The sequence below is a fragment of the Pongo pygmaeus genome, chromosome 20, assembly GCF_028885625.2.
Source record: "Pongo pygmaeus isolate AG05252 chromosome 20, NHGRI_mPonPyg2-v2.0_pri, whole genome shotgun sequence".
Lineage (NCBI taxonomy): Eukaryota > Metazoa > Chordata > Mammalia > Primates > Hominidae > Pongo > Pongo pygmaeus.
In genome coordinates, this window is record NC_072393.2 from 5,168,201 (window position 1) to 5,180,826 (window position 12,626).

Sequence of the window (12,626 nt, forward strand, 5' to 3'; positions counted from 1 at the left end):
AGAGGCAAACGTCCTTATGCTCATTTTGCAGATGAGGGAACAGAGACTCAGAGAGGTGACAAGACTAGATGGAACTCACAGAAAGGAAGTAGTGTAGCCAGAGCTCAAAGCCAGGCCAGCCTGGTTCCTGCCTCTCAGAGAAAACAAGGCTTTTCTCACCACAGTGAGTAACGAGGATTACAGCCAAGTATTAATTCTTGGCATCTAGCTCTTTCAAACCTGTGTTTCCTGACCCACTGGGGACACCAAAGAGGAAAAAAGTACCCATCACCTATACCAAACTCCATGTAATGGCCAGTTGCCACTGGTTGAATAATATCCAGTAGCCATCATAATAAATGTCCAGAAGCCATCAGTAAAAGGCTTATACTCAAAGGAACTGTTGGAACATCAAAGGGAATAAGATCTAGCTTTAGGATCTAAAGGTTAAGTGCCAGGCCAATTTATCTATTCTGTAAGGGTCAACATCTTATCCAAAAGACCCTGTTCCTGTTTGATCTTATTTTAAAATATCTCTCCATAGGGATGTCATAATTTGCAAGGTACCTCTTTTTTTAGAAGTAGAGACAAGGGGATACCTGTTGAATATATAAAAGACTTGCAGTACAGGGTTAACTATAAATCAGTTAAATGTGGGAGGGCATTTACCAACAGCAGTAATTTTAGGGCTCACAATCCCCAACATGGCCAGCAACCATCAGTTAAATGGACCTGCCAATAAATTATAACGGCTCCTCTGACACCTAAGAAACTTGCCCACTTGCTTTCTCACCCACCTCATTTGTTTCACAGGGTGTGCTCTAGGAAGAGGGCTGGTTTGCCACGAGTTTAAGGGAGGATCATGCCCATTGGCACTAGGTGGCTCAGATCACCCCCTCCCTGGGGACCTTGTAAGGCCTCTGGGCATCCTCCCAACTGGCAAGGGCGGGTGACTGACGCTGTGTTCTGCCCGGTTTGGTGCTGGCACCCACCCACGTCATCTTTCCACCCCCGGCTGCAAGCTTGAGGTGCAGGTTAGAAAGTAAGGTGGGCACGGAGCCCACGGGACGGAGAGGCCCCGCGGGACCCCCGCCCCCAATTACCGACCTGAATGGAGGGTCCAGGCAGGTTATAAGGGGACCACACCAGCCTTGGTCCTCAGCACGCTCCAGCTGGCTCTGGTTTCCAGCTCTTCTCGTCACCGAGTAGCCGGGGGGTCCCAGCGGGGGGGACCCGCTTGGGCGAGGGGGTCGGGAGGGTGGGCGGTGGGGTGGGGGGGTGGCAGGTTGTGGGGGGTGGTCGCTTCAAACCCCGATTCACATGGAAAAACAACTCAAAAACCGTCAAAGCAACCAGGAGACGACCCCTCCCCCAGGCAGGAAGAGGCAGAAACACAAAAACCAAAAAAGGGGGTTGGGAGTGGGGGCGAGGGTAAAGGGGAGGAAGGAAACTCAAAAGTGAGGTGATCTGGTTGAAGCACTAGGTAGGGAACCCCGACAGTGTCAGACATCTCAACGATTCAGCAAGCCGCAGCTCCAAGGGATGCGGGGGCGGGGCGGGGGGGGTGCTCTGCTGGGCATTTTGGGGTGGGAGAAGATTCTAGATACTTCTCCAAACTCCAAAATGAATATGCGGATGGAGAGGGCAGGGGAGAGATGCCAAGAAACTGTGCAGCCTCCGGGGGGTTTATTTAAGCTTAGATTACACCTGTCGGGGGGGGAAGGGAGGGGTTGGAAACATTCCTAATTCCATAGCCCACTTCTTGTCCTCTCCTTTGAACTCCAGCCTGTAGCCCAAGGAGGGTGGGCACCGCCCCTCAGCCCACCTGTGTATTTTCTGCTATCCTTCTCCATCATTTTGCTGTGCCTCCCTCCCTCCCTCCCTCCCTCCTCTCCCCGCCCACCGCCAGCTCCCTCCGCCACTGAGGTTGCGTGCAAGGCCCGGAGGGACCTGGCTGGCTCCCTGGCCCACGGGCTGACCAGCGGCCTTGGCAAGTCATTGGTATTTTGAGCTGGACGTTTGGATGCGCTCTAGATACTTTTTACTTTTATTTATTTATTTATTTATTTTTGGTACCCGCTCTCTCTTTCTCTCATTTTTCTTTTTGTTTTTCCCCCAGTTCTGGCCAATCTATGGACTTCCCTCACCACCCCCCCCCCCCGCCCCACCTCGCTGTGGCCGCCGGAGACACGGGGCTTTCCAAATGACAAGGTGTAATCTAATATTCCCCTCACAAACCCCCTCCCCCAACAGAGGAAACAGCGAATGCAGAGGGTGTGAGGCAGGCAGCAGGCGAGAGGTGTTCAGAGCTCAGTGTTCCTGCAGAGTGACCCCCTCCTCGCCGCCCACCCTGCCCAAATGGGGGGACGCCTGCCTTCCCACCCCTGGAGTCCCCTCTCCCCCATGTGATGAGGGTGGGATGAGAAGGTCTGGGTCCTGATCTAACACTGCCTGCCCCCCTAGGGTCAAGCCAGCGGCCTTAAGTAGGAAGGCATGGCCAGGTATAGTAAGCACGAACTAGAGAGCTGGCCAACACACCCCAATGCGAGCCTTTCTGGGAATATAGGAGGTGAGGAGTGTTCCAGCCCACCATCTATGTCTGTCCCTGTTTTGGGGGGCCAGGAGGTAAGGGGAACACCTGGGGGTCACATCCATCAATGTTAGGGCTTGGGTATTGGAAATTTAATTTAAAAAACAATTTTTCCCCATAAATTTGCATACATGGGTTGATCTGAAAAGGCCTGGGGACAGGTCACAAATATTGAAAAAGAAGACCTGGAAATTGGGCAATCTAGGCCTTGCTGGTGTCACGCAGCAGGTACTGGTTTCTTAGCTTAGCACTCGAGACTCTGCGTTAAATTATGCCAGTCCCATTGGCCTCTTCCAAAACCTTGAAGATATCCTCAGTCCCTTCAAGGTAGAACATTGTTCAACTGGCAGGGTGCGGTGGCTCACGCCTGCAATCCCAGCACTTTGGGAGGCTGAGGTGGGTGAATCACCTGAGGTCAGGAGTTTGAGACCAGCCTGGCCAACAAGGTGAAACCCTGTCTCTACCAAAAAATACAAAAATTATTCGAGCGTGGTGCCAGGTGCCTGTAATCCCAGCTACTCAGGGGACTGTGGCAGGAGAATCACTTGAACCCAGGAGGCGGAGGTTGCAGTGAGCCAAGATTGCGCCACTGTACTTCAGCCTGGGCAACAGAGTGAGACTCTGTCAAAAAAAAAAGGGCCGAGTGTGGTGGCTCACACCTGTAATCCCAGCACTTTGGGAGGCCAAGGCAGGTAGATTACCTGAGGTCAGGAGACCAGCCTGGCCAACATGGCAAAACCCTGTCTCTAATAAAAATACAAAAATTAGCCAGGCGTGGTGGAGGGCAACTGTAATCCCAGCTACTTGGGAGGCTAAGGCAGGAGAATCACTTGAACCCAGGAGGCAGAGGTTGCAGTGAGCCGAGATCACATCACTGTACTCAGCCTGAGCGACAAGAGTGAAACTCTGTCTCAAAAAAGAAAAAAAGAAAGAGAAAATTCCTCCCGATGTCTCTAGCTTGTTCCAAGTTCTCCTGGCATCAGAGGATGGCAAACCATTTACGTGGGTCCTGTGCACTACGTTTCAATAATGCTATGTTGCTAGACCAGGTAGTAAAGACACTACCTTTAGCCACTAACTCATACTCTAAAGGCTTAGAGTTTTAAAGAACCAGAAAAGAACATTCACAGTCAGGGAGAATATAATCTGATCATCTTCCCACCTTGTGAAAAGCCGGAGGAGGGAGAATTCAACTACAGCTGGGAGTGGAGCTGCCAGCTGTATTTTTAAAAACGGACACAATTTTGACTTAAGCCCTTTGGATCCCAGAGATAAATTTCAGGAGAAGAAGGGCAAGCCTGAATATTTTACCCCCTGTACCACCCAGAGTCAGCCAAAGCTGGAGATTTGTCAGTTTAAAAATAAATAAGAGTGAGATTAGGGGTTGCATTTTTTCTCCTTTTTCCAATTAATTCCTGTGACTGGCTGCTCTGGCAACAATGTAAATACTTGTAGCTTTCAGAACATGCCAGGTAGCCCATCTCTTCTGGCGGGCTGGTACTTATCTGCAAGGGTAGCCTTGTATTTAACATGGGCCTTTGTTGTCCCTTTCTGTGGCCACAGAACTTCCTAGGAAATGACAGTGGGGAAAATGAGTTATGGCTCTGCAGTCCGCTGATCTCATGGGGATGGGGTTGGAGTCAGGAGAAAATGAGATCGTGAGATGAGCTCAGGAAAGCACTAGCGAAAAATGAGGTCTGAGCAAATGAATTAGCTTCTGCCCTACAATTATTTTTAAAAGTTTCCCATATGCCATCTTATTCAAACAGTGGACATGTGAAGTACATAACAGGGAAACTAAAACCCACAAAGAAGGGAAGTGACTTGCCCAGATCATTTGCTTGAATCCTTTATTTACAACAATCCTACTGGCAATGCTTGTTACACAGAGCACTTGACAAGCGCTTAGTTCAATGAAATCCTTTCACCTACCCTGGGATCAAGGTTCATTTATGGTCCCTACTGTTCAGATGAGGAAGTGGGGACTCCAAGTGGTCAAATGACTAGTTCAAGGTCACGTAGCCAGGGAGGGGCACAGACAAGACTGGAATCCAGGTCTGCCAGAGTCCAGAGCCTATGCTCTCATCACTTTCTGGGCTGTACTGCCCAGAAAGTCCAAGTGGTCTTCAGAGACCCTCTGTTCACTCAGTTCCAATGCACCAGGACCTAGCTTTGGTGGAGGGGCTGGGAGACCCCTTTCTGCCATCTTTTGGCACTGCTCTGAGGGTCAGCCTGGCAGCTTGCATGCTGGGTTAATAAGCAAATCTTACTGCATCTAAAGTCCTCTTGCCAACTTGGTCCAGGATTTAGTAATTGGCAAGTTTGGAGAAGGTGAGTGAGGGACAAGAGGGGGAAAAGGTGATTCCAAAGTCTGGCTTCTGTCCTCAACATCGTCTAAACTGGGTAGTCAGCTGGGGTTGGTGGTTAAAAATCTACATGGATATTTTATTGGGGGGTGTTTTTATTGGGGGTTGGAGTAAGACTCTCAAGGGCATGCCTTTTCTTGGGGAGGGGAGCAGAAGATGGGGGTGTGCATCTCTGAAGATTTGCAAGAGTGAGAGACACACAGAGAGAAAGAGAGTTGAAAAAGAGAAACAGAAGCAGAGGGAGAGTTGGGGAGGCAGAGAGAGCAGGGGAGAGGCTGTGTCCAAGGTTCCCCTGGGCTTTTTCCAGAATTCCACAGCTCTGATGCTCAGGTACTCAGAAAGTGACCATGCTGTGTTGCTGGACAAAAGACGCCTGTGACTGGGCTCAGAGTCTGAGAGGGGATGGGGGAAGCAGCCAGTGCTGCCTGGGAGGCAGAGACATAGTGTTCCAGGTCAGATAATTGGCCAAGTCTTTCTTCCAAAGTCTGTCCGGCTACATTTCCTAATGGGCACTTCTGGATTGGTACCCAGCCAGAATGCATACAGTCATCACAGCAGCTGCCGTTTTGAGTGCCAATTACACACCGAGTATGCACAGTCCTGTGAAAATGGTGCTGTTATTGCCCTCTCCCCTCATTTAAAACTGACCATAATCCATATTTGGATATGTCACTAAAATGAATAAGAACTCAAAATGCTAGTGCACATTCAGCAGTACTTCAAATGCCTGGGTTTGGGCTTATTTGGGAGCGCAGGAGGCAGTCTCATTCTGAGGTAGAAGGATGGGAACATGCCTGCTTAAGCTTCCTTCCAACATGGCTGCCTGGAGGCAGGGAGCTGAGTTACTACCTCTGGGGAAAGAGGGGCTGGCCAGTGAGGTCAGGAAAATTGGGCTGCTCTCTCCACACACCCCACCCATGTTCTGACCTCCTGCCATCTGTCTGTGCCACCTCCCTTGTGCCTAAGTGGTCACTTTCTGCCCTGGCATCCCAGCTGTGGGACCCCTTCTGCCCTCCTGGATGATAGCTGGGACAGGAACACTGGCTTTTAAATCACAATGCGTTTGGAGAACAACCACAGAACAGCTCAACCCAAGAAACCAAAACCAAATAGCACAGACACAAGACAGAACCAAAGACGAGTCGCTTTGGGGGAGAAGAGGACCAGGTGAAGGGAATGGGAGGGGAAAAAATAAACATTTGATTTTCCCCCCCAAAACGAAACAAAACCAAAGAAAAAAAGAAAAAAAAAAAAAGAAAAAGGAAAAAAGAAAACCAAAAGAGAAAAACGGAACGGAAGACAAGAAACACTCCAACAGAAGGCGCTGGGAATTCACCAAACCAAACCGACAAGAGAGGCATGCAGAGAAATTTTTACATTCTCCCAGCATGCATCAGGCCCAAGTTACCATGACGACGAGGAGTGCAAAAAACTTAGCAACAACATTACCAACGGATGCAGAGGCGACCATAATGCAAGCATCGCATGTGTGCGGCCGGCCCTAGGCCGGGCTGGGCGCGGCTGAGATTTTCGTGTCTTTCTGGGTTTTGCTCTCGCTTGGCGGTTTTTTTTTGTTTAGTTTGCTTTGTGCTTATGATTCATATTCCATCTTTTAAAATTGTTGTTCATTTTTCTATTTTTTTCCGTGTGCGTGTCAGTGTGTGTCCGTGTGGTGTCTACATGTGTTTTGTGTGTGTGCGTGTCATTTTCAGAATGTAAAAATGTGGGTAAAGAAAGTAAAAAAGAAAAAAACACACCAACCTTCTCGAAGCTCTGAGGGATGTAAAGGGGGTTTGATGCAGAACACAATGACATGGGAAGAAGAGAAAAAATAGGGGAGATACAGAGAGTAAAAAGAGGACTTCCCAAGGCTAAAAGCTGCAATAGTTTGTTGTTTTTTTTTCTTTAAACCAAAAAAAAAAATTAAAATTAAAAAATAAAAAGAACAGCAATGACCTTTTTGTCTTTTCTCCACTCTGCCCTCGACATACAAGATCTACTACATTTGCCTTTCTCCATTCTTTTCTAAGCTTGATTCTGGAGCATCTAAGACCCAGGCAAAGATGAGGAAATGGAACCTCACCCCCTCAACTGCCCCCAAGAGGATGGAGGCTCATGCTGGGGACCCCACCTCTGGGGGATGAGGACACAGAAGCCCCCCTCCCTTCTTGCACCTTCACTAAAGTCCCCACCCGGCTCCCTGCCCCACACCTGCTGTCCACATTCTTTTGAGCCCTGCTGGATTTACAAACCCCCATCCCAGGTGTTGGCAGAGAAATAAGCAGGTTAGGTGAAGACCAGTCAGTTGGAGTCACGAACGCATTACAACTCACCAGAGGTGCCGTGACAGCGGATCAGACGTGCCCCTACCCACCACCCGTCCATACACCCACATCCCCATCCCCTCCCACTCCATGCGACCTCCTCCTCAGAGACAAAATGCAAAACCCCAGGTCCAGGACCAAGGAGTCACTTCAGGGCCAGCGGGTGCTGTGGATGGTGGGGACGAAGGTGGTGAGTGAGGGTCTGTGGGTAAGGGATGAGCCACATGGCCTCCTGGATGGAGAACGACTAGGGCTTGGCACTTCGCATGGGGGAAACTGAGGCCCAGAGAAGGATGTGATTGAGTCAATTACACAGCGCTAACTAGGGCAGCCCTAGGGATTGAATGGCGCCCTGGCATCCTGGCAGAAGCTGTTTCTACCACAAATCTGATCAGAAACAGCTACTAGGAGGTGAAAGGGAGGAGGAGGAGGAAGACTACAACTTCTGAAAAGACCCAAGAGCCAACACACGAGATAAGAGGAGGCCAGCAGAGGCATCTGGGGGCAAGGGAGCCCCCTGGCACCTTTGAGGCAGCACCAAGGGACCCACAAGGAAGGAAGCTTCCTTGGGGCAGGGGAGCGGGGAGGTGCTGGGGCGAGGCCCCCACGCTGCTGGGCATGACTGAGTGGGAATTGGAAACTGAGAGTAACAAGCTTCACTGGGTGCCGTGCCTGCCCCAGCTCGGTGCAACTACCGAGCCCCCCGGGTGCCTGTGCCCCAGCCTCCCATCGGCCTGGACTGCCCTTCTCCGAGAGTCATTAGGAAGAGGCAGAAGGCGCCGGGCTCCGGACCAGCTGGTGGGGGGGTGGGAGGGGCAGCCTCGAAGACCCCTCCCCAACTTCTAGATTGAGGGCCCTGCATTAGGGGGGGCAGTGAAGCGGGGAGCTACGAGGCCACAAAGTTGGGAGAAGCAAAGCCAGCACACAGCACGGGAAGGCACGACACACCACAGAAGCCAACTCGGGTGGGCAGGCGGGTGGGGTGGGGCGGGGCAGAGGCCTGCAGGCTCCCCTGGCCCTGTAGGCCCAAGACTGACCCCCTCACCCTGCCCCACGCCTTCCTACCCCACCATCACTGCCTCCCAAGAGCCTGCTGCCCACGGGGCATCTCTCGCAAGGCACGAGGAAGGGAATTTAAGCTGCCCCCATTCTACAGGCAAGGAAACTAAGGCCCAGAGAGGGACGCCGCCTTGGCCAAGGTCCCACCGCGACCGGGGAGGGGCCTTCCTGCTTGGGTGTGCAGGGGACGGGGGAGCCCGGAGGCAGTGAGCCCGAGGAGGGAGGGGGATGGGATGGGGCGGGTCCCTGCCTTTGACCTGGACACGGCGTTCCCTACCTCGCACGTAGAGGTTGGCTGGTGAGGAGTAGCGCACACCGGCGCTGTTGGTGGCCACACACTCATATTTGCCCTGGTCGGTTTCCTCACTGCTTTCAATCTGCAGGGCTCCTGTGGGAAGAGGGGAGAAAGCTTGGTCCGTTAGAGGGGGGCCCAGGAGTGAACAGGGAAAGCTCCCCCACCAGAGTGCTCTCTGGCCTGTCTCCTGTGCTGGCTGGGCCAGAGAGGCAGATAAGAGGTGAGAAAACCTGGAAGCCCTAGCTCAGCCAGGCCTTGTATAACCTCCACCCCCACATCTAGCCCCACTAGGGCCTGGACACACCAGATTCCCCAGCAAATTCTCCACTCACAGTGGAAAAGCAGCTGGTAATGAGACTGCTGCTTCATGACTGCCAAGTTGAATTACAAAGCTGGAGAAAAGCGTGTTTGAGAAAGCACTAAGTGATGCTCTCCCGGCCAGAAGGAAAGAGTGGGTTGGCATTCACAACTCATAACCATCATTTGATAGATCCAGGGACCTGAGGGGGCCCACCACAAATCATGTGAAAATTCAGGGAGCTGGTGGTTGCTTTGTTTCATTAAGTGCCCGTGAGTAAATGAACATGGGTCTGGGTTCCTCAATTGTGTTTGGAATCCTAGTCCTCAAAGTCCTCAACGCCCGTAAGTAAATGGAGACAGGGTTGTACTTCTTCAGCTGTGTTTGAAATTTCAGGATTAGGTTATACCCTGAGGCAGCTAAAGTTAAAAACGTTGAGGATGGTGTGTATCAAGTATGTTTGAGATCAAAGCCATGAATCCAAGCCTTCTGGCCTGAAACTGATTGAAGAGAAGTCAGAATTTCCCCAAGTATTTTAAGTCATCTAAGTAAAAGTCTGAATTTACCTGCTTGTGTTTAAAACCACAGGCCTGAAGTCAATATCCTGGTGCTCATGAGTAACTGAATGGACTTCTTCAAGTGTGTTTGAAATTATGGTCCTAGACCCAATTCTATGATGCTCATAGGTATACAGGATTAGATTAAATTTTCAAAAGTATTTGAAATCAGGGGTCTGATTGAAAGCCTCTTATACTCACAAGTAAAGTTGAGGCTAAAATGCCCCAAGCCTGGATCAAAGAATTTGTTAGTCATGAGTAAATAAAGATATAAGGAAGAGGGCAATTTTTCAAGCATATTTAAAATCACAGGCCCAAATCCAAGGTCTTGGTGCTCATGAGTAGATGAAAATAGGACTGATTTCCCCTCAATACATTTGAAATCACAGGCCCAAATCAAAGACTTCACTTTCCATGAACATATAAAAATGAATGAACCTTCTTAAGAATATCTGAAATCACAGACCTTGATCAAACACTACTGTGCCCATGAGAAAATGAAAATGAGGCCAAGATTTCCCCAAAGATATCTGAAACCACATGCCTGAAACAAGTCCCTCATTTTCACAAGTAAATGAAGCTGAGTATGTCTGAAATTATAGGCCTTGATAAAAACTTGAGTGCCCACAAATAAAAAATAAGGCAAAAGTTTCCACACGTATGTTTGTAATCACAGGCCTGGATCAAAGTCCTTATTTTCATAAGTAAATAAAACTTAGTGTAACATATCTAAGTGTGTTTGAATCACAGGCCTGGACCCAAGTGCCTGTCAACCATGAGTAAATGAAGATGAGTGAATATCCCCAAATGGGTTTGAATCACAGGCTTCAATCAGAGCCTATGGTACCAGGGGTCCAAAAATCCAGACTGAGCTTTCCAGCCTTGTTTGTGATTATCCCACAGAAATGACACGGAACCACAGATTGGGGGATTCTCTCCGAAGGTCATGGATAAAGACTCTGCCCCTATAGAACACTGCCTGTTCTCCCTTGACCTCGAGGTTCTGGGAAGCAGGCAGTATCTCCATCACTAAGGAGGCCCAGAGAGGGTCAGAAGACTGTCTAGGTCACACAGCATTTGTAGCAAAGGTAGGGCTGGACACTGATTCTTCCCCAGGGTTCCCACTCAGGCCTTATGTTGGCTCTTCTCTGAGGCAGCAGTTGGGTGGGGGGTAAGGGATGGAGCAGACCGACCTGAGAGTGCGTGTCTCTATGTGTCCTTGGGTTAGAACCTCCAGATCAGAAAGAACTGTGGAGCTGGAAGGATCACTTTGCATGTTCGTTTTGTTTCTTTTTTTTTTTTTTTTGAGAAGGAGTCTCACTCTGTCACCCAGGCTGGAGTGCAGTGGCACGATCCTAGTGGCTGACTGCAACCTCTGCCTCCCAGGTTCAAGTGATTCTCCTGCCTCAGCCTCCTGAGTAGCAGGGATTACAGGCGCCCACCACCATGCCCGGCTAATTTTTGTGTTTTTAGTAGAGATGGGGTTTGCCCATGCTGCCCAGGCTGGTCTTGAGCTCCTGACCTCAGGTGATTCACCTGCCTCGGCCTCCCACAGTGCTGGGATTACAGGCGTGAACCACCGCACCCGGCCTGCATGCTCATTTTAGAGGTGGCTAAACCACATGGGGCTCCCAGCACTTTGGGGGTCTTGCCAGGTAGGGTCCTTCCCAGAGGGGGAGAGAGCCCCCCGCCTTCCACAGCCAGGTGACCTGAGGAGTCACCTCGGCCACATTCAGCCCCCTGGCCACAGACACAGACACAGACGCAGAGACTGGACTAACGCTGGGTGGAACAAAGGTGGTGGCAGGGTGGACACGCATGGAGGGGGCCTGGGGGCAGGCCCTGTGGAGCCTGAGGGGCTGAGTGGGCAGCGAGAGCGAGCGTGAGTGGGTGGGTGAGTGAGGAGCCTCTTACCTCGAATCGGAGTGCTTTCTGTAAGGGAAGCAGAGAGAACCAGGTGAATGTCACAAGGCGGTCGTGGGGGGCCGGGGGGCCCCAGGGAAGCTGGGCTGGGCCATAAGCCAGGCCTCTGCACTCTGCCCCAGGGAGGGGATCGAGCCAGCCCTGGGCATACGGACCCTGCAGGCTTTGCTGAGGAAGCTGGGAGAGGCCTCCTAGGAGCAGGGTGAGGTCTGAGGGCTTGTCAAAGCAGGAGGGCTTCCTGTAGAAGGCGGGAATCTCTGGGGGTGGAGGGATGGAGTCTAGAAGCCTCTCTGGACGGGTGAGGGGCGTCTCTATGCCCAGGGAAGGTCTGTCAGCCTGGCCCTTTGGTGGCCTTCCCTCTGGGCTGAGGGAGGGAGGTTCATCACCCCCCCTTCCTTCTTTCCTTCTTAGGGAGCCCAGCAAGGGACTGCTTTCAAGTCCAGACTAGGAGGGGACAAGGAGCAACAGGAATTATCTTGTTAGAGACAGGGAGGTGGGTGGGGTTAGCGCCCCAGGACCGGGCATTAATACAGCCAAGGAAGGGTGTCACAGACAGGCCGAGTAGGAGGGACGGGGAGAGTCTGGCAGCCTTCTTACCAAGAGGAAAAGAGGAAAGACCTGTTTCTCTGGGTCTTGGAGGCAGGGACGGTTAACTGCAAAGCAGGAAAAGGCGGCTCAGGGCTGGAACGTTACCCCCTCTGCTCATGATCCAGGGAGAAGTTTTGGGCCCCCTTCTCTCTGCTGCTGATGGCCAATAACTTGATAACTCGGCTGGCTGGGGCCAAGAAGATCCCAAGACCTGGATCTGCCAGGAGTGCCCAGACACGTGAAAAAGCAGCTCCTTCTGCGTGGCCCAAACCCATTTTACAGACGGGCCAACTGAGGCTCAGATGGGAATCTCTGAGGTCCCATCATGAGGCAGGGGTGGGTACTGAGCCTAGCTCTCCGGCCTCCTGGGATGAGGAGCTTCTGGCCTGAACTTTTCAGGGTCCCTGAATTATCTTTCGAGGTATCCTCGTGAGGCCACTCTGCACCCTTTACAGGGGAGCAAATGGAAATTTGCCTAAAGTTACACCCTGGAGAACTGGAACCCGAGTCAGTGGAAATCCAGGCTGGCCTTTGCTAGGACACTGGGATGACGATGGTGGAAGTCAGGGTTAAAGAAAGTCTTTTCAGGCCGGCCCAGTGGCTCACACCTGTAATCCTAGCACTTTGGGAAGCCGAGGCAGGTGGAT

At 51.4% G+C, this 12,626-nt stretch overlaps 1 protein-coding gene across 13 annotated transcripts in view; it reads right to left on the reverse strand.

Moving 5' to 3' along the window:
• Nucleotides 1-12,626, reverse strand: part of PTPRS (protein tyrosine phosphatase receptor type S) — a 134,220-nt gene that overhangs the window by 43,502 nt on the left and 78,092 nt on the right. For 12 of the 13 annotated variants that reach the window (XM_054463060.2, XM_054463058.2, XM_054463059.2 and 9 more), the window contains one exon: nucleotides 8,596-8,706. In XM_054463060.2, the coding sequence (XP_054319035.1) occupies nucleotides 8,596-8,706 (111 nt within the window). Of the gene's footprint in view, nucleotides 1-1,086; nucleotides 8,152-8,595; nucleotides 8,707-12,626 lie in introns of those variants that run through there. The other variant, XM_054463061.2, reaches the window with a different exon arrangement.